At 44.2% G+C, this 20,391-nt stretch overlaps 1 protein-coding gene across 5 annotated transcripts in view; it reads right to left on the reverse strand.

Moving 5' to 3' along the window:
- Window positions 1-20,391, reverse strand: part of ARID1B (AT-rich interaction domain 1B) — a 525,082-nt gene that overhangs the window by 24,282 nt on the left and 480,409 nt on the right. For all 5 annotated transcript variants that reach the window (XM_042445231.1, XM_042445228.1, XM_042445230.1 and 2 more), the window contains 2 exons: window positions 19,788-19,992; window positions 731-869 (listed from right to left, as the gene is read on the reverse strand). In XM_042445231.1, coding sequence (XP_042301165.1) covers window positions 731-869; window positions 19,788-19,992 — 344 coding nt within the window. The remainder of the gene's footprint in view (window positions 1-730; window positions 870-19,787; window positions 19,993-20,391) is intronic.

Raw genomic sequence — 20,391 nt, forward strand, 5'->3', positions numbered from 1 at the left:
ATGTGGGAACTGAAACTAACTACAGTAGTCTTAAGGCAATAACATGTGGACCAATGTTAGGGGCAAAAACACTGTAGGGGGACTTAGGAGAGGGCCTTCTCTGCTACGGCACCCCAGTTATGATTGGTGTCAAACACTTGTATCATTCCAGCACCAAGTCAAAACTTGGCCTATTATTAATATCTTTGAGGCTTAATTAATTTTATTCTTGCATTTGTGGTACAGTAAGCATGTTTTTATATTGTCTGAGTTTAAAAGTGATAAAGGATTTAATATATTTTGAGTGATAAAGGATTTGATGTATTTGTAGCCTTTATATATTTGCTGTAGCTGCCTTGAATCCCATTTTGGGAGAAAGGTGGAGTACCCCTGAAATAAATAAATAAATTTAAAATTATTGTTATTTATTATCACAAAACTAATTACACTGTACATTGCCCTGAGATCTTCAGATATAAGCCAGGTTATAAATATTTTATAAAGAAATACAAATAAAATAAACGAAAAAATGATGATATGGGCAACATGCAAGAAATTTGTCTATAACACTTGTATTTCAGATACCAATAATACTTTTTTCCATCAACAATATACTGCATGCTTAGTCACAGGAAAATGTAACATTCCTGAAATAAAGGAAGACATCTGTATTTGGGTCAGGCCTTTACTTACTATAATACAGATCCAAATCTGAGAAAGGCTATGAAGAAAAGGAAAAAAAAAGATGTACCTGCTGCCCTGCATAGGTGTCATCTGCCCATGGGGAGTAGATGCTGGTGTTGGAGGCTTGAGGTCACCTGGCACTTCTGTCATGGAATTGCTACCGGTAGATTGAGGGGTCTGAGGACCTTGAAGTGAACCGGAATTAGCTGGCAGGTTAAAAATAAAAGTGTGAGTAGAATACATTAGACAGGGACTGTCTCTTGTGAGGAAAGGAATACACCCTTTGGGTTCTCTCAGTCAACCAATTACAAATCCATGCAACTGTTATATTGTCAAGCCCACATTTCACTAGCTTGTTTGCAAGAATGTCATGGGAACCCTGTCAAAGGTCTTACTGAAATCAAGATATACTATATCCACAGCATTCCCTTTATCTACCAAGATGGTAATTTTATCAAAGAAAGAGATCAGATTTGTCTGGCATGACTTGTTTCTCTGAAGCCCATGTTGACTTTTTGTGATTATGGAATTGCCATCTAGATGTTCACAGACTCTCTATTTAATGATCTGCTCTAGAATCTTTCCTGGTATTGATGTCAGACTAACTGGACGATAATTATTGGGATCGTCTTTTCCCTTTTTTGAAGATGGGGACAACATTTGTCCTCCTCCAGTCTGCTGGGACTTTCCCTATTCTCCAGGAGTTCTCAAAGAATATTGCCAATGGTTCCATTGGTGCGATACAGACCACACAAAAGGGTGGTCTGCTGCCACCCTAGTTTGCTGCACGAGGGAGCCACAGCGGTCAAACCACGTGGCTCCCTCGTGCAGCAAACAGAAGCTGCAAAAAGTGGCTTCTTTTTCCGGCGCCGTTGTGACGTCGCAAGGTGCCAATGGCACACTTGCGGTGTCATAAAGGTGCCGAGACGTGCAGACACTAGGTGTCCGTCATGTCAAAATGGCGGCGCCCGTATGTACAGAGTGCCGCCATTTTGACGCCCTCGTCACGTGCGAGGGGCGTCTGAAAGCGCCGACCCTCGCACGTGACGGGGCTGCCTCATAGCGCCCCTTTAAATAGGGCCAATATTACATTTGCCAGTTCTTTTAATACCCTCGGATGTAGTTCATCTGGTTCTGGAGACTTATATTCATTTAGATTAACCAGGTATTCCTCTACTATCTCTTTACTTATTCTGTGCTGAAATTCCCCTATTCTGTCCTCTGCTCCATTTTCCTCAGGAAATGGAGCACCCTTTGCCTTTTCTGAGAAGACTGAGGCAAAGAAGGTGTTGAGTAATTCTGCCTTTTCTCTGTCCTCTGTTAGCATTTTGCCATCTTCTCCATGCAGTGGCCCTACTGTATCCTTCTTCTTCCTTTTCCTGTGGACACCCCCCCAAAAGCCCTTTTTGTTGTTCTTAACCTCTCTAGCAAGCCTGAGAAACTGAAGAGGGTGGGCAGGGTGATTCATTATTTTGTAAAACAAAAGGCCAGAAAAATAAAACTTTAAAGTTATTTGGCTGAATGTATGAACGCACAGTGCACCATTAGGTCATAACAAAAAAACTCATCTAGACACTGAAGATAATATTTTTATTAATGATTCCAAAGCTGTGAAATAGTTAGCAAATTTGTAGAACTTGTAGGCTGGGTGTTACTATTTAAACAAAAGCAGCAAAAGTAGCCCTTTTCAGAAATGCAGAATATGTAATAGTAATTTCAAAAATAAAATAAAACTTTCTCATGGTTAATTAGATTGCATGTATGGAATGCCACTTTTGCCTACACTTATCTGAAGACTGAGTAACGCAGATTTACAGCTTTACCTGAAACTTGGGTTATCATCCAGCCTGATGGAGTTTTTTAGAAATTGAAAAATTGTCCCATATTTTAAGACATTTAAGTTTCCCCTATAGTCTATTTGTGGGTTTTGAAATCATTTTATATGCTACTAAAAAGTGAGGCTTCGTATTCAGGATGACATTTCAGATAAAGGCACAATCTTCTGATGTTACCGTTCAGAATATGTGATTTCTCCCTTGGAACTGTTATTTGCATACCACTCCCTTACTACAAAGCAGAGGAACAGTGAGAACTTTAATAAACATAAAAGACTGCTTTACTGCACATGTTACTGCTGGGCATCTCTGCTTACCTGGAGATTTGGAGTGGTTTGCATATTTATTGCTAACTATCCATATATTTGCATAGGTAAGACAAAGATGTAATATGTCAGTGCTTTTAAAAGAGAAAAAAAAGATAATAAAAGGCTAAGATGGGTCTGCCTTAAAAGTACTGAAGTCCTTATAAGACAATGCTATTTATCTACCTATTTACTACCCACCAACCAATATTTCTGTCCATTACTCTATGTGAAGGCCAGAAACTGGCCAGAAATGAATATTCTTGGCTACTTTATCAAACAACCATGACTACAGCTACTGCCACATTGCAGAATTAATGCAGTTTGAGATTGCTTTGTCATGGCCAGTAGCGTCACTATGGAGATGCAGGGAGTTCAGACTGCACCAGGTGACACCTTAAGAGGGTGTGATACCACTGCTCCTCAAACATCTGCTTTTTTGCAGAAATGGGCTGTGGCATTCACCTGTGTCACATTAAAATGCTGAAGATATGGACTGAGTGGGGTGAGGCTCAATAGGAAGAAAAAGGAGAAGCTCCAAGTTTTTTTTAAAAATAAAATTTCAAATTAAAATAAAAATTCTTTAAAAACACCACATTTTACCAAATTTTCACTTTAAGCACATGAAACTATGTATAATACATTTAGGCCATGTATGATATTACAATTTAAAAGTATAATTTTAATTGTGCTAGTTTATGCCACAATTATTACTGTCACATTCAGTGATATATGGGAATTACGATTTATGAGTAACAATTGGTACAAAAAAACATGACCAAGGATTCTGTATGGTAAGATATGGGAGGAGGTCAATGGGGGTGACATCATGAGTTACTGCACGGGGTGACACCAAACCTAATGATGTCACTGGTCATGGCTTTATCCTATGGAATCATGGGACTTGTGCCACCAGAAGCCTCTGACAGTGAAGGCTAAACATCTCACAAAACTACAAATCACAGAATTCCATAGCACTGAACCATGGTAGTTAAAGCAGTGCCAAACTGTGTCAAACTGCATTAATTCTGCAGTACAGATGTAGCCTGAATCTGAATTTTGTGATATCTCAGACATAGCAAACTGGTCTTTTGTGGCTGTGGGTACAATCCAGAATATCCTGTCACCATGCTATCTCTGTTCGAATATGGATCACATATTGTCAGAGTTCACTGACATGAATCAGGGATCAGCAGCAGCAGCAGCAGCAGCAGCAGCAGCAGCAGCAGAGCTTGATGAGTTGCTAGATTAGACTTGCCTCCAGTTGAGGATATCTTCAAGTCCCTTTATTTACAATCTCTCAAATATCCAGTTAATAATAAAAGGAGGAGGGGGAAAGGAAGAGTGTGACACCTCTTTCTCTTGTCAGCAATTTCCCCCACCAGGCTAAAATAAATAAATAAAGGGATGTAACCTCTTGAAACGCTATTAATAAGAGGCCTAACATGCTCTCTAGGATATCCCTACCTTTTGCCAGAAGCTACAAATGTATACTCTAAAGTAAACAATGGAAAGGTTACTGAAGGTTAAGTACATTCACATACTTCAGTCTTAGCAGCCAGACACCACGCTGGGAAGATAATTTACACAGCATGAACTCGGTGCCCTAATTCTCACAAGGGGGGGGGGGAGCGGTGGGAGGTTTCACAGGAGGCATCACATGTCCACCGTGAATGGAGGTCAATCAAAGGGCACCTTTGTTTATAACCCAGACCCTTTCCTCATTCATCTTCCGCTGGGGATTCCCCGGTTGGCTGCATGACAGATTCTGTGACATCACCTGTCAGCTAATAATAGAAATTCAGTCAGCCACCTGCCAGCAAAGATAGATGGGTTTTTGGTTACACACTTACTAATTAAATGACGGGCTTACACAACCCGCCTGCCTCCCCCTCTCTTGTGTTGTTTCTCAGCTGCCAAGGAAACCCAGGGAGCAAGCTCCTTGGTGTTCTCCTCCGTCACATCACAGGCGCCAAAGTTTTGCAGGTTTGCTATAATGAGTCTGTTGCTAACAGCGTAAAGACAGACGCCTCTGAAATATTTGACACTTCTCTCTCTTTCGGTGGGAGAAGAAAGCCATGATTGAACCTACCCATAAACCAGGCAAATGATGTTTGCAAGACACCTCTCCACGTGTGGCAACACCTTGGCATATTCCAATCACCTTTTCTCAATACTGTTGCTGAGGAGGAGTGGGAAATATTCTATGGATCCCTACAGATAACTGCACACAAATGTTCAGACAGGCTGTTGCAACCCAATGGCTACCATGTTTACAGTAATAACTCAGAATAACTGCAAACAGATCCTTTAAAAAATCACTATGCTGCTACATAACTGTTACATAGATCTGAAATTGGTTGACTGCCCGAACCGAAAGGGTGTTCAACGATGGCTCCTTTTCATCCTGGAGAGAAGTGACCAGTGGGGTCCCACAAGGTTTGGTCCTGGGGCCAGTGCTATTCAACATCTTTATCAATGACTTGGATGACAGAATTGGTGGTGTACTTATCAAATTTGCAGATGACACCAAACTAGAAGGAGTAGCTAATACCCCTGAGAACAGAATCAAAATTTAAAATGACCTTAATAGATTAGAAAGCTGGGTCAAAGCTAACAAAATGAATTTCAACACGGAGAAATTTAAGGTACTGCACTTAGGTCGGAAAAATGAAATGCACAGATGTAGAATGAGCGACACCTGGCTGAATGAGACTACATGTGAAAGGGATCTGGGAGTCCAAGTAGACCACAAGTTGAACATTAGTCAACAGTGCGATGAGGCAGCTAACAAGGCCAATGCAATTTTAGGCTGCAGCAATAGAAGTATAGTGTCTAGATCAAGGGAAGTAATAGTGCCACTCTATTCTGCTCTGGTCAGGCCCCACCTGGAATATTGTGTCCAGTTCTGGGCACCACAATTTAAAAAGGATGTTGAGAAACTGGAGCGTGTCCAAAGGAGGGTGACTAAAATGGTGAAGGGCCTGGAAACCGTGCCCTATGAGAAACAACTTGGGGAGCTGGGGATGTTTAGCCTGGAGAAGAGAAGGTTAAGAGGTGATATGATAGCCCTGTTTAAGTATTTGAAGGGATGTCATATTGAGGAGGGAGCAAGCTTGTTTTCTGTGGCTCTAGAGAACAGGACCAGGAACAATGGATGCAAGTTTCAGGAAAAGAGATTCCACCTCAACATTAGGAGGAACTTCCTGATAGTAGGGTTGTTCGACAGTAGAACGCACTCCATCAGAGAGTGGTGGAATCTCCCTCCTTGGATGTCTTTAAACAGAGGCTATATGGCCATCTGTCGGGGATGCTTTGACTGAAAGTTCCTACATGGCAGGGGTTGGACTGGATGGCTCTTGTGGTCTCTTCCAACTCTATGATTCTATACTTTGGCTTGCCCAGATCAGGACCCTATTACATCTAGGATCACCTTTTGGAACTAGGAAAGGAAATTGGTGTTTGATGCTATCGTGGTGGATGAACACTTTTAGTAGTTTAGATATGAGCTTGTTTAAATGATCTTATTGTTTCTGTATGTATTTATAGTTGTATTATCTTGATATATTATTCATTTTTTCTAATTTTTCCTTTTTGTGTAAGTTGCACTGAGGCTTTTTAGGTGGTGGGAAGCAAAATATACTGTAACTCTAATAATGCATATGAAGTATATTGAAAAAGGATGAGGGAATGAGCTCCACCCTCCATTGAACTTGAACAAGAATTGCTCTCTTGCCCAGAGTGAGAAGGACAGGTTGCTTACCTGTAACAGTATTTCTTCGAGTGGTCATCTGCGAATACATACAAATGGGTTTCACTGCGCCTGCGCAGTGCTGTTCGGAACCTACTGGAATCACTGGGCAAAGTTTACTTTGCAACATATAGAAACTTTTTGGCGGTAACTCCGCCCACCCGTTATAAGGCCCCTGCCTTCCCGCTCTTTCCCCAGTTCCGCAATTTTTCCGCCAAGCAGGCGATGGAAAGAGCCAATAAGAGCAGGACACTGAGGAGATGGACGGGTGGGATTTGTATGTATTCGCAGATGACCACTCGAAGAAATACTGTTACAGGTAAGCAACCTGTCCTTCTTCTTCGTGGTCTCTGCGAATCATACAAATGGGTTTAGACTGACAAGCTTAAGTAAGCGGCGGAGGGAGTGTCCTGAAACCAAAGCTATGGTAAACCAAGGCATATTTATTGCAACAATAAACACCTTGAACTAGAAAAAGAATCAGTCTTTTTTTTTTTCCATGCACAAACCAAACATAGCAATAACATTGCAAAACCTGAGAAGGGAACAAAGGTCGTGCAAGACCAGTCCCATTGAAATTGTGCAAACCCACATTAAATAGAATGCAAAAACAGTGGCATCATGTACAGGAATGATGAGGCCCAAACACATCAGAAGTGCAATCAATGCAACCCTGACACCAACACAGCCCTCCCGAAAGCTGCGTCTCGGATGGCTCTGGTGTCCAACCTATAATGCTTAATAAAAGTCAGAGGTTGGGACCAGGTACCAGCCTTACAGACATCCTCCAAGGGAATGCCCGACAGGAATGCAGAGGATGCTGACACTGATCTCATGGAGTGTGACCGAACCCTGCCAGGGAAAGGCTTGCCCAACAGTTCATAGCAGAGGTGGATGGTACCAGCCACCCATTTGGAAAACCTCTGCGCCGACACGGGCAACCCCTTCTTCGGTTCCGAGTAGCATTGGAAAAGTCTCTCGGACTGACTGGAAGCAGCAGTTCTGTCCAGGTAAAACGCCAGCGCTCTCCTGACATCAAGTGAGTGCATGCTCCGCTCCGCATCCGACGTCGGATTGGAAGCGAGAGTAGGCAAGACAATGTCCTGGCACATGTGGAAAGCAGACACGACCTTCGGTAAAAAAGTAATGTCTGTCTGGAGGACCTCCTTGTCCTTATGAAACCTCAGGAAGGGCTGGTCCCTCCGCAAGGCACAGAGTTCGCCCGCACGGCAGGCAGAGGTGATGACCACAAGAAAGGCGGTTTTCCAAGTCAGTAGTCTCAAGTTCGCTGTGGCCATCAGGCTCCAAGCCGGGGTTGGTACCGACACAGGAGGGTGCAGGTTGGCACACCCTTTCAGGAACCCCTTCACCAGGGGGTCTCTAAAAAAGGATGCCCTACCCCCAAACTGGTACCTGGAACAAATGGCAGAGAGGTAGCACTTGATGGACGTGAGGCACAACCCCTCATCCAAAAGTGCCATCAAGATCTCCAGCACCACTGGAGTGGAAACTTGAGCAGGAGAAGCCCTTTCGATCAAGGAAGAGGCTAAACCTCCTCCACTTCAGGGCATAGGACCGCTGGGTGGATGGCTTCTGCGCAGCCAGGATCACCATCCTCACCGCTTCCGGCAGTGAGGCTAGGGCTGGATTCTCCAGGCCGCCAGCGGCAGGCTCTCGATGTCTGGGTGCAGAATCCGGCCGTCCTGGATTGACAGCAGGTCCGGACGGAAGTCGAGGCGGAGGAAGCATCTCTTGGAGAGGTGGAGGAGGGAAGCGAACCAGGGCTGTCTCGGCCACCACGCCGTGATCAGGATCGCATCTGATCGGTCCGTCGCCATCTTGGACACCACCCTGATGATGAGAGGGAAGGGAGGGAAGTCGTAGAGCAGCTCTCCCGTCCACCTGAAGGCGAACGCGTCTCCGAGGGATCCGTCCATTCGCCTCCTGGAGCAGAACTGGGGACAGTGGCTGTTCCATTCGGTTGCGAAGAGGTCGAGCTGGGGGGTTCCCCACCGATTGAACAGGTCACTGACCGTCTTCGGATGGAACCTCCACTCATGGCACACCGAAGGGGACCTGCTTAGGCGGTCTGCCAACTCGTTGTCCTCTCCTGGAAGGTGAATCGCCTGGAGGAGCACCTGTCTCTGGATGCACCAGTCCCAAATGCAAAGAGTCATCTCTAGCAGGGTATTGGACCTGGTGCCTCCCTGCTTGTTGATGTAATACATCACGGTGGTGTTGTCCGTCCTCAGGAGGACCACCTTGCCTGCGACAGCGGATTCGAATGCCCTCAAGGCCTTTTCGACTGCGATCATCTCCAGGGCATTGATGTGGAGAAGCTTGTCTTGGGCCGACCACCTGTCATTGACGACCAGGTCGAGCAGGTGGGCGCCCCAACCCTCCAGAGAGGCATCGGTTGTCAAGGTCAATTGAGGCTGAGGTTGATGGAAGGGCATCCCGATGCAGACGTTGCGGTCGTTCAACCACCATCTTAGTGAAGCGGCTACCGGTCTCGGTACCGTAAGCCACTTGGACAGAGGGTCTTGCATCGGAGAGAAGACTGAAAGGAACCAGGACTGCAGTGGATGGAGGCGAAGTCTTGCCCACGGTGTCATGAACGTCGTCGAAGCCATGTGGCCCAGAGCCACTTGGACGTCCCTGGCCCTCACTCTTCTGTGGGAGATGCAAGGACTCAGAGATGCCACCAACGCCTGGAAACGGTCCGGAGGGAGAAAGGCGGAGCATCTTTCGGAGTCAAGGATGGCTCCGATGAACTTGGCCTGTCTGGTCGGGGTGAAGTGGGACTTCTCCTCGTTGACGACCAGTCCGAGGGAATCCAAAAGGTGCAAGGCGAATGAAACTGCCTCTTGGAACTCCTGCCGTGAGTCGGCGACAAACAACCAGTCGTCCAAGTAAGGGAAGACTCTGTAGCCCTTTTGATGAAGGTATGCTACCACTGGTGCCATGCACTTCGTGAAGACCCTCGGGGCCGTGGCAAGGCCAAAAGGGAGCACGTTGTAGTGGTAAGCGGTGGAGCCGACGGCGAAGGCGAGGAATCTCCGGTGGGACTCCCGAATTCCGATGTGGAAGTATGCGTCCTTCAGGTCGACGGTCGCGAACCACAGGCCCTGGTGGTGAAGCGGCAGAATAGAAGCCAGGGTTACCATCCGGAACCGGCGGTATTCAAGGAACAGGTTCAACCCCCTCAAGTCCAAGATAGGCCTGATGCCCACATCAGCCTTCGGTACCATACCGTGAAGTACCTGGAGAAAAAAGACCTGGAATGCTGATCGGGCGGTAAGGGGGAGATTGCCCCCTTGTCTAACAAGGTGTGCACTTCGTCGAGAAGGGTGTCCGAGGAGTGAGTGGACATGAAGGTTCCGGTTGGAGGGAGCTCCTGGAACTCGAGGGCATAACCGCTACGGACGATGTCAAGTGCCCACGAGTCCGTCATAATGGAAGCCCAGGTGTTATAAAAAGGCTGGAGGATGTTCAGAAAGAAGGGAGCAGGGACGAAGCACGCAGGAGGATTTCAAGATCTTTTCTTGGACTGTTCGGTGTCCTGCCTGCGGGGCTTCCGGTACCGGGGAGGGCCGCCTCGCCTGCCAGAAGAGGAGGACGATTGGGAAGGGTACGTGGAACGTTGGGAGCCCTGGTGTTGATATTGGCGCTCCTGGCCATAAGGATGGAAGGACTGACCTTGAGGCTGCCATGGGCGCTGCTTCTTCCAGAACGGTGTCGACACGGAGGAAGACATGCCGTGTTTCTTGGCTGCAGCCTTCATCTTGAACTTGCGGTTTAAACGGTCATCAGTGTCCATATTGAAAAGACCGGAGTCGTCCAAGGGCATCTCTTCAATGGCCGCCTTGACTCCTGGGGTGAGGTCCGTGCCGCGCAGCCAGGCGTGTCGACGGAGCGCCATCTATGCTGACATGGCCATCCCGACACAGTCGGCCATGTTCCGGGACGCAGTGATAAGCCAGCCGCCGATAGAGTGCGTCTCGTCTCGAATCTTGACGAGCTTCCTCTGCGTGTCGTCTGGGATGTCCGGAACCAAGGGAGAGACACCCTCCATAAGAGCCTGGACATATGCACCTATACAGGCCGTGTAGTTAATGGCCTTGACGGCAAGCGAAGCTGCAGAATATGCCTTTTTGGCAAGTCCATCAATTTTGCGGGCCTTACGGTCTACAGGAGAGGTCGCCTGTTTGTGGGTAGAGGCAATCTGGGCACCCTCCACAATAGCAGAGTTTTGTTTAGGGTGCGTTGACAGCCAGGCACAGCTTGCAGGAGAGACACGGTAGAGTGATTCTATCTTGCGTGAGGTCCCGACCAGGGCAGCAGGAGTCTCCCAAGACCTCTTGATGATAGTCTCTAGCGACGGTAGGAGAGGGATGGACGGTGGGGTTGGGATCCGGCCATGTATGCGGCGCTCTACCGGGTCCCGAGCTGTCTCCTCAGGGTAAGCCAACTCGATGTCCAGGGCCCTGGACATCTTGATGATATGTTCGCTAAAGGTCCTCAGGTCGTCCGTGGGGGAGGCTGGCTCTGGGTGATGCATGTCCTGTGGAGAGTCTTGGAGCGAGAGCTTATCATCAGACTGGGAAGCTGGGGACAGCACCTGTACCAAGTCCGATTCAGTGTCTGACTGGATAGTGAAGTCATCTACCCTGGGCTGGTCATGAGCGGATGTCGAAGGACGAGCCCTCGGATCCGGACGGCTCACTACAGACATAGTTGTTCCTGGGTCTAGAGGCTTGGGAGTCGGTACCGAGGCCTTGCCCTTCGGGATCTGACGATGGCGTCTGTCATCAAATCTGCGCAGCGCCGTGTCCCGAGGAACCTCCATGTAGTACCGGTCTGCCTCAGAATCATAGAAGACCTCAGGATCTTCCGGCTCGACACCCGAAGGCCGCAGGGCAGGCGGACATGGGACTGGAGACGGGGAGCGGTGTCCTCCCGACAGCGAGCCTTCATCCCCAGAGTCCCCAAGGGAAGTGGTAGCGAATCGTGGAGGACTCGGGGCTGAACTAGCCTCAATTGTTCCTGATGAGGGCTGTTCCCGGGCCGCAGGCTGTGGGGTCGGGGTTGGGCAGTCCGGAGAGTGGTGCTTGGAGCCCGAACGATGGTCAGACGACTTAGAAGCACCCTTGGATGTGGAGGCTCCTTTGGAAGACTCGTCCCGCGGTCTCTTCTGCTTCGGGGCCGAAGATGCAGAATCTATGGCCTTGGCCTTTCTCTTAGGAGCCTTTGGTGTCTCCGGAGGGAAGAAAGAGTTGTCCTCCAGGTCCACAATCACAGGACTTCTGGACTTGGAGGACTTCGGTTTGGAAGGAGAGCTGGATTTTGATGCGCCAGTGGTTGGGGCACGATCCTCCTTTTCCTTCGACCCTTCTTTCTAGACGACTTGTGAGATGAGACAGAAGGATCATGGTCGGTACCGACGCCGGAGGCGGAACCGGAGTGCGCAGATGTTAGAGCCGGGGAGGCTGCGGCTGTTGAACCCTCGGTCCCCGGAGTCTTGTGGGGGCGCTTTGAGGGTTTGTCGGTGGCACTGGACCTGTCAGGGCTGCTGGCCACTTGAGGAGGCTTGCCGGTGGCGCTGGACCTGTCTGGGCCGCGGGCCACATGAGAAGGCACGGTAGTCGCTGGAGGTGCAGAAACGGCACTCGCGGGGCTCTCCCGGGACTTGGAGGCCAAGGACGCAGTCGCTGGAGAAGGGGCGGAAGCCGGACGGGAACCCTCACCATGCACCTTACCCTGCGCAATAGCTGAGGTCAAGTGGGACTCCCGATTCTTCCTCGCTTGGGACGTCATGGACCTACACAGCTGGCAAGCCTTCATGTCGTGGTCCTTGCCCAAGCAAAGCAAGCACGATGAGTGTGGGTCCTGAACGGGGAGTTTGCCCCCACAGACGTCGCACTTTTTGAAGGGGGGGGGACATCTTTCCGGATCGATGAAGCCAAAGGAGAATGCAAGAGCGAAGTCAGAGAGTCCGAAGTCGAGGTACAATAGGGAGGTCAAGAAAGCAACGAGCGAAGTTCCAACAGCAGCTAACGCGGCGGAAAAAAGGAACTGGGGAAAGAGCGGGAAGGCAGGGGCTATATAACGGTGGGCGGAGTTACCGCCAAAAAGTTTCTATATGTTGCAAAGTAAACTTTGCCCAGTGATTCCAGTAGGTTCCGAACAGCACTGTGCAGGCGCAGTGAAAACCATTTGTATGATTCGCAGAGACCACGAAGAAGAAACTGAAAATCATTCACACCTAGAACTCTTTGATTTACTGTGTTCGGATTCCCCTTGTCACATTGCCTGCACCTTTTCTTTGGATGCTTAAAATGTATTTCTAAATGCTCAACTGAAGTTTAAGTTCCTGAAATAGGAATTTGGGGAATGAAGGAAAATTTCATAGGGGGGGATGCAGAAGTCTTATTCTCTCCTCCCCCTGTAGCTATAGTCCTGATCTTGTCCTCTAGATACTATCCTCCAGATTATTTTTGGGATTGCTGAATAATGGTACAAGTTGAGTATCCTTTATCCAGAATTCTGAAATCCGAAATACTCCATAATCCAAAATTGTCCACTTGGGTGGCTGAGTTAGTGATGTATTTGCTTTCTGATGGTTCAGTTTACACAAAGTTTGTTCCAGCTACAAAATTATTAATAATATTATGTATAAAATTACCTTCAGACTATGTGTATAAGGTATATATGAAACATAAATGATTTTCATGTTAGGTTTGGGTCTCATATCCAAGGTATCCCATTATGTATATGCAAATATTCCAAATCCAAAAACATCTGAAATCCAATGTACTTCTTGTCTAAAACATTTTGGATAAGGGAGACTCAACTTGTTCAGTCGTGATCAAAAACCTCACTGATTAGAGGGGTCTTGCAAATAGAGTAGGGTATTTGCATTCACAAATTTGGATATTCCTTGGTTATCTTTTTTATTTTAAAAAGTCTTTTTAATGCTATTAAGTCTTCCACTTTTTGTCCTTGTCCTATCTACTAGTATATACTTGTGTACAAGTCAAACTCATGTATAAGTCGAGGGAAGGTTTCAGGGTAAAAAACATGGCTTTTTATATGACCTGTGGATAAGTCGACGGTAAAACATAGGGGGCTATAACAATGGATGGAAAGGGGAAATGAACACTTCCATCACTCCTTCTCCTTTTCTGGACCTCTCTCGACCACTTAACACCTCTTCCCAGGTGCTGGAGGAGAGATTTGAAAATCAGATTGGGAAGGGAAAGAAGTGGAGTTAAATGGGGTTTTTCTTTGATGGGAAGAGAAGGCTTTAAAATCAGATTGGGATGGAGTTAAATGGATGTTTCTTTGATGGGAGGAGAAGGCTTTAAAATCAGACTGGGAAGGGAAAGAGGTGGAGTTAAATGGGGTGTTTCTGTTATGTGAAGAGAAGGCTTTAAATCGGACTGGGAAGGGAAAGAAGTGGGGTTAAATGGGGTGTTTGATGGGAAGTGAAAGTTTTAAAATTGGACTGGGAAGGGAAAGAAGTGGAGTTAAATGGAGTGTTTCTTTGATGGAAAGAGAAGGCTTTAAAATTGGATTGGGAAACTCTTTCACACACACACACACACACACACACGCAGAGAGAGAATGGGGAAGAGTGGGGGATCATTGTTGTGCTTGTTTTAGGACCTTTCTACGTAGTATTAGTGTACTGACCCATATATAAGTCAACCAAGGATTTTAGGGTCAATTTTGGGGCATAAATTTCTCGACTTATAGTTGAATATATACAGTAGTTGGATGTTTCTGAGCAGCATTGGCACTCTGAGGATGGTGAAGGAAGCCTGGAGCAACATAGACATTTGGCATTGGGTTGTAGCAGCATTTCCACAGCAAACAATGCAATAACTCTTGAGCTGGGAAAATATGAGATTCTACTGTAACTGTGTGTGGCTGCCTATAACAAAAAAGATAAACAACAGCTGCTGCCACAATATTTAACTGAGTACGTGTGAACAGCAAAACAGAGAGAAAAGGGGAAAGCAGATAGGCATGTCTCACTGGCTCTCCTCGGCATGTTAAAAAAGCATAGATGTAGCCATCAAAATGGAAATCAAAAGAAAAGTGGAGACTAATGAAAGAAAAAGTCTGCCCTGGAAGCATTTTGGAAGAAGTCTTCAAATGGTCTTAGAAGTTCAGAAATATTTCTGTTTACTTATAGAAGGTTGACTTGACCCAGTTGTTTCATTTCACACATGCTTATTGTTAGTTTTGAAGTAGAGCTTTGGGAAAACATGTTGAGCTACTCTTGTTTTTTGAGGTATAAGACCCTATCCCTATTTTTTCTAGGTTATTTTTGTCTCTGGTAGCAAATGTTCTGTTAAAGAAGTAGTGTCCAGGAACACATCTGTTTTGTTAACTTAGGTATAATTGTACACATAAGCACACACCCTATTTGCAATTACTGTGAATACAAAGCTGGCATACATTGTGGATGCCACTCATGTTCTCCTTTCTCTAAGGGAAAAAGATCACCTGTATGTATGCATGTGTCCTGCTTGGATCACTCCATCCATATGGAATCCTTGGCAGATGTGTGCGTATGAAACAGCTCTAAATCTGGCCTTAAACTGGAAAACCAAATGTTGCCTACATAAGCCTATCTGGCATTCCACTAATTTCTTTTTAACACAGCTCTCTTTGGGTGCATTTACAGTGTGGAAATAATGCAGTTTGACACCACTTCAATTGCCATGGCTCCATCCTACAGAATATTGGGATTTGTAGTTTTGTGAGGCACCAGTACTCTGGCAGATATTGCTAAAGAGCTTGTAAAATTACAAATCTCTGGATTCTACAGAATGGAGCTACTGCACTTAAAAGTGTTGTCAAACTGGATTATTTCTACAGTGTTGACGCACCCTTTAATCGTGAGACAGCAGAATGAAAATACAACATAGTGCCATGCTTGCTTTAAACAACGAAGATACAAAACAAAATTTAGGGTGTACATACGCTTATGACACTGTCAAATGCCTGTTTGACCCCATACCCATTTTTAGTGGGTAGAGGAAAAATGCAAAATACATTGTAATGCAGTATATAAAGTAATCCCTCTCCAACATTATCCTTTACTAGCATATAAAATGAAATTCAATTATATGCCAAATACCTTGCTAGAAGGAAAACTAAGAACATAATTTAATCCAACATATAAACCCTTTCTCCCCTTTCAGCATATGGCAATGAGAACTCTATTTGGTAATTGACTTTGCATTATTAAATCATGGCTCAAAGTAGTGAAAGGAGAAACACTGACAGTCTTCTCCTTCTGTCCTTAGTAGTATCTTCTGCTTTCAAACAAAAGCAGACTTATTTAACCTAGATAACTTGCAACAGCACTCTTTTTGTGCATTTTACATAATCAGTGGATCCAGAAATAGTTTGAAAAAAATAACTGCTGACAAACAGGAGACCAGAATTTATTGGCCAAATCATGGCTTGTAAACGACATCAGACTCTTTGACATATAAAGCCCAACTTGCAGAAATATGTTGGTTTAGTTCCTTTTTGCATTATACTTCATATAAAAGCTAAATATTTTTTCAAGCTTTATAATTATTTAACAGGTATAAACTGAGAGTCCACTGGATTAAAATGTAAGTTTAATATTCACAATGAGTAAATATTTTTAAGAATTTAAATCCTAATTTTAATGCTAGATTTGTATCAAGGACTAAAGAAATTTTGGATTAGCAAGGATTACACAAGAATTGTGCTGGAGAATCAGTAATAGTAGAAACCAGGACTGACAATGTTGGTTTTAGTAGTTGTGACTTGTGAATGCATCATTGTGGCATGTGTGGCTGTATTGCTCGCAGTGAAATTAGCAAGGTGTTAGCATTATACTGGGCGTTGTAGAATTTGGTTGTGTTGCCGGGATTTAAATGACTCACAGCCAAGTTGGAGACTCACAAGCTCTCTACTAATATTTAACAGCCTGATAATTGTAGCACTGTCTGCTTATTTTATGTCATAAAAATATTATGATAAGACTATAATTTTGTAAGGTGATATCTGATTTTTTTTTTTGTTCCACAAGTGTTCACAAACAAACAAATACAAAACTACGCAATTGGTAACAAATTGATGTACCTTACATGTCTATCTAACAATAACCAAGACATTTTCTTATACATCTCTTTTTTTAAAAAAAACAAATAACATATATGATCCACCTTCGTGTTCCTTAACATGTGCCTATATGGAACTTTCAGATATTTGATATCTTTAATTGTATTGGTTTACATATTTTTCTCCATGTTTTCTCCATGCTACTCTATGGGTAGACAAATAAATATCATTTAAAATATTTGGTTTTACCCTTTTTATTTTTGGCAATCTCATCTAATTTTAATGAAAGGCTAATTTGCGTATTTTCTTTGATATTTCTGTAGTTCATTTCCATATTAAATATATAGTTAAAATACTAATCAATCAGGATTGTTAAAACACTTGTTATCTATATGTGTATTTTATGGTTATTGAAACTAATACAAATTAACAGTTTAAAACAACATACACCCATAAATATTATGTACATGTACTTAATATTTTTATAGTTTTTCATAAGAAAATGTACATGTAATAGTAACTATGTGTGTGTAATATTTGTTCATATCTTGCAGCTCTCAAACATCTGTAGTTTACTGTATATGTCTCCTATATTAAGCAAGTTTGGCCACCTCATCTTATATATTCTGCAGGACCTAAAAAAAAACCACAAAAATTCTCCTCTTAGTCCCTAAGACCTATTGTTTTTGAAAAAGGAGTGTCCATTTGGAACAAACAAATTTTCTTTGAACTAAATATATTTTCATTAGAACATTCATCTACAACCCCGAGTTCTGATATTTCACAGGTTATTTAAGATTAAAGTTAGGTTTATGACTTGCAATCTATTTATTGCATGCTGCTTATGAAGAGTAGATGTGTAAATACTGGTGATGAGTCGTAAATACAGTGGGACTTTTTTTATCCCCTGGGGTTTGGTTGCAGAACACCCAGAGGATAACAGAATGATGTTCAAGTCCCATTCAATACAATGGGATAATTAAATGGTGTCCCTTATATAAAATGGTGAAATCAAGCTTTGCTTTTTGGAATTTATATATATTTAAAATATTTGTAAGCCATGGATGCTTGAATCTGTGGATAACAAAAATCCATGGATATGGGGGGGGCTGACTGTATTGGCTCAGTTGTATGGGAGAAAATCCTTAACATGCAATTCTTCTTGTTTATGGAACAGTAATAAAAACTAAGCCTCTATGTGGTATAAATCTACTGAAATATGGGAAATGAGGATGCTGCCGCTGCCTCAAAGGTCAAGCAGCTCTCTGCAAGAGCCTGCCATTGCTTCTGCTGAGGTCAGAACATGGTGCCTTGCCATGTGATCAACAACCAGGGGTCACTCTACCATCTCCTTGTTGATCGCACAGGCACTGCGTTTTGACTTTATCAGAAGTGATGGCATACCAGGCAGGCTTTACACGGAACTCCTGCCCACGAGGAAGTGGAAGTTCTGGCTCCGAAAACCAACCATCTATTTTCCCTGTCCTGCTGAGCATGGGGAAAGGGGATGGTGAGGCTCTTGGCATGTGGACAACTATACCAGGCCAAATTGGACACGATCCAGGTGTCCACATACACAATGAACATAAGATTACTCTGGGCACCAGCTTCAGGGTGAGTGTGAGTTTCACCCATGTAGGCAAGCCCTGTATTGCTGTAACAAAGGTCATCCAAGGTGCATTACACAGCGCTGAGAAGCGGCGCTCTGCCACCGCCGCCAGTTGCAGCGCAGAGGAGCCGCAGCAGCCAAACCACAGGGCTCTTCCGTGCTGCAAAAAAGAAGCACCAAAATGGCGCTTCTCTTTGCAGCGCGCTAATGCTCGCGGCGTCATTTGTGCTGTGTGACATGTGGATGCAATGCATCCGCTACGTCAAAATGGTGGCTCCCATGTGGAACGGGCGCCGCCATTGTGTACGGACTCAGTCCGTACTAGGGTTAGGGGCATCAGGAAGTGACGCCCCTTTCTAACCCTACTACACGCGGAGCATGTAATATAGGCTCGTGCAGAACGGGCCCAAGTATCTCTACTGTACTTTGTCCTCTTGTTCTTTCTTCCATATACTGCATTTCTAGTAGGTTAGATATTACGATGAAAAGCAGCTAAACCACAACATAAAGTTCTGATTCCTAATTTGCATTCAAGCCATCCCTCTCAATATTCAGATCACTTTCTTAGGTATATTCAATTTTGCTAGTTTGCATTACTTCCCTCAAGCCCCTCATCTCTTCTGCCTTTTTCTCCTTATTCCCGTTTGCTGTTCCTGCTGCCTCTCTTCCTGGAATTACTTTTCTTAAGATCCTTCCTATTATACTCCTGTAGCCAGTTGCTTTCACAAGTGAAATATCTGCTAGTGAGTCCTTCTTTGATATTGGAGCATTTCAAAAATTTGAAGCAAAGCAAAGCAAAGCATTCAACACAGTCAGTTCAAAACCCACCAGAAATTTAGGAATTATAAAAATGGAATTCAAGTAAAAATGTAAGTCCACAGTAAATAAACTATTATTGTCTAAAGCAGGCATGAGTAAAAGGTGGGTTTCCAGATGTCTGCGGCGTGAAAGATCTCACTCATCACTGGCAATATTGGCTAGGGCTGATGAAGTCAACAGCCAGTTAAAATATCTATTATCATAATATGCTTGATCATAATAATCCCATAGGTCTATTGCTGGTGGAATTCTATTTTAGGTCTGCAGTAAATATACTTTATAGTTACATTTATGGGTTTCTCCAACAGATTTTCAATACCTGGACAAATGCTTGCTTTGATAATTTGGTGCACGTTCTACTTCCCAACAAAATTAGTAACAGAACTCTTGTGGCTTTTAATGGATACATTTCATCTTATTATTTTGACCAGGAGTTGTGAGCAAATGATGGAATGTGTCAAGTACAGACCACACGCCACATATATTTACAAATGTCATTGTGAAAGCATATACAACCTCTTTTGCAACACATATTTGTATAAATTGCCAGAGATTATTATTATGTATTTGATTCAGGAGTTTGACAAATTCATTAGGAATCTCCATGTGTAACAAAGGCCCACAAGGCATGTTCAGAAACTCGATGTTCCTTTGCAATTTTAGAAAACATAATTTGCACTTCTTCTACTTACCAGGAGATGGCGGTTGAATCTTGGGTTGTTTCTTAGTATCTCCAGTAGTAAAAACTTCGGGAGGGGGCTCCTCTCCTCTTTCAATTTTGCATTCAAAGGCAAACAAGTACTGTATATATTGTTTTTTGAGGGAACTGGCTGCACTGCTTGACGTTCCGACATTAAGGGTGGTTGATAGCTCACGCCACTTTTTATTTTTATTGACCTAAGAAATAAACATATCAATAAATAGAAGTAGCAGAATCAGTGGATTGAGGCACAATCAACTGGTTAAAACAAGGAAACTAAAAAACAACACCAACACCCGAATGACCCCTTCCTCAATGCTCAATGTCTTGTGTGTGTTTGGTTTTTTTTGCCCCTTTTAACTAATGCTCATTACTCCTACACTCAGTAATGTACAAACAGCATTAACACTTATTAAACCATTAAAGAACCTACTGATTGCCAAGGAAAATGCTCTGCTTGTCTAACACTACATCTCCAATCTTGATACTTGGGGAGAGGGGTGTCTTGTGATGTGCAGTTTGCCAATTTATCTTCTACATAATGTGTACTTGGTCCTACTATTGGAATCTAATTTCAAATGACAATATTAAAACTC

Source organism: Sceloporus undulatus, chromosome 1 (assembly GCF_019175285.1).
Source record: "Sceloporus undulatus isolate JIND9_A2432 ecotype Alabama chromosome 1, SceUnd_v1.1, whole genome shotgun sequence".
Classification (NCBI taxonomy): Eukaryota; Metazoa; Chordata; class Lepidosauria; order Squamata; family Phrynosomatidae; genus Sceloporus; species Sceloporus undulatus.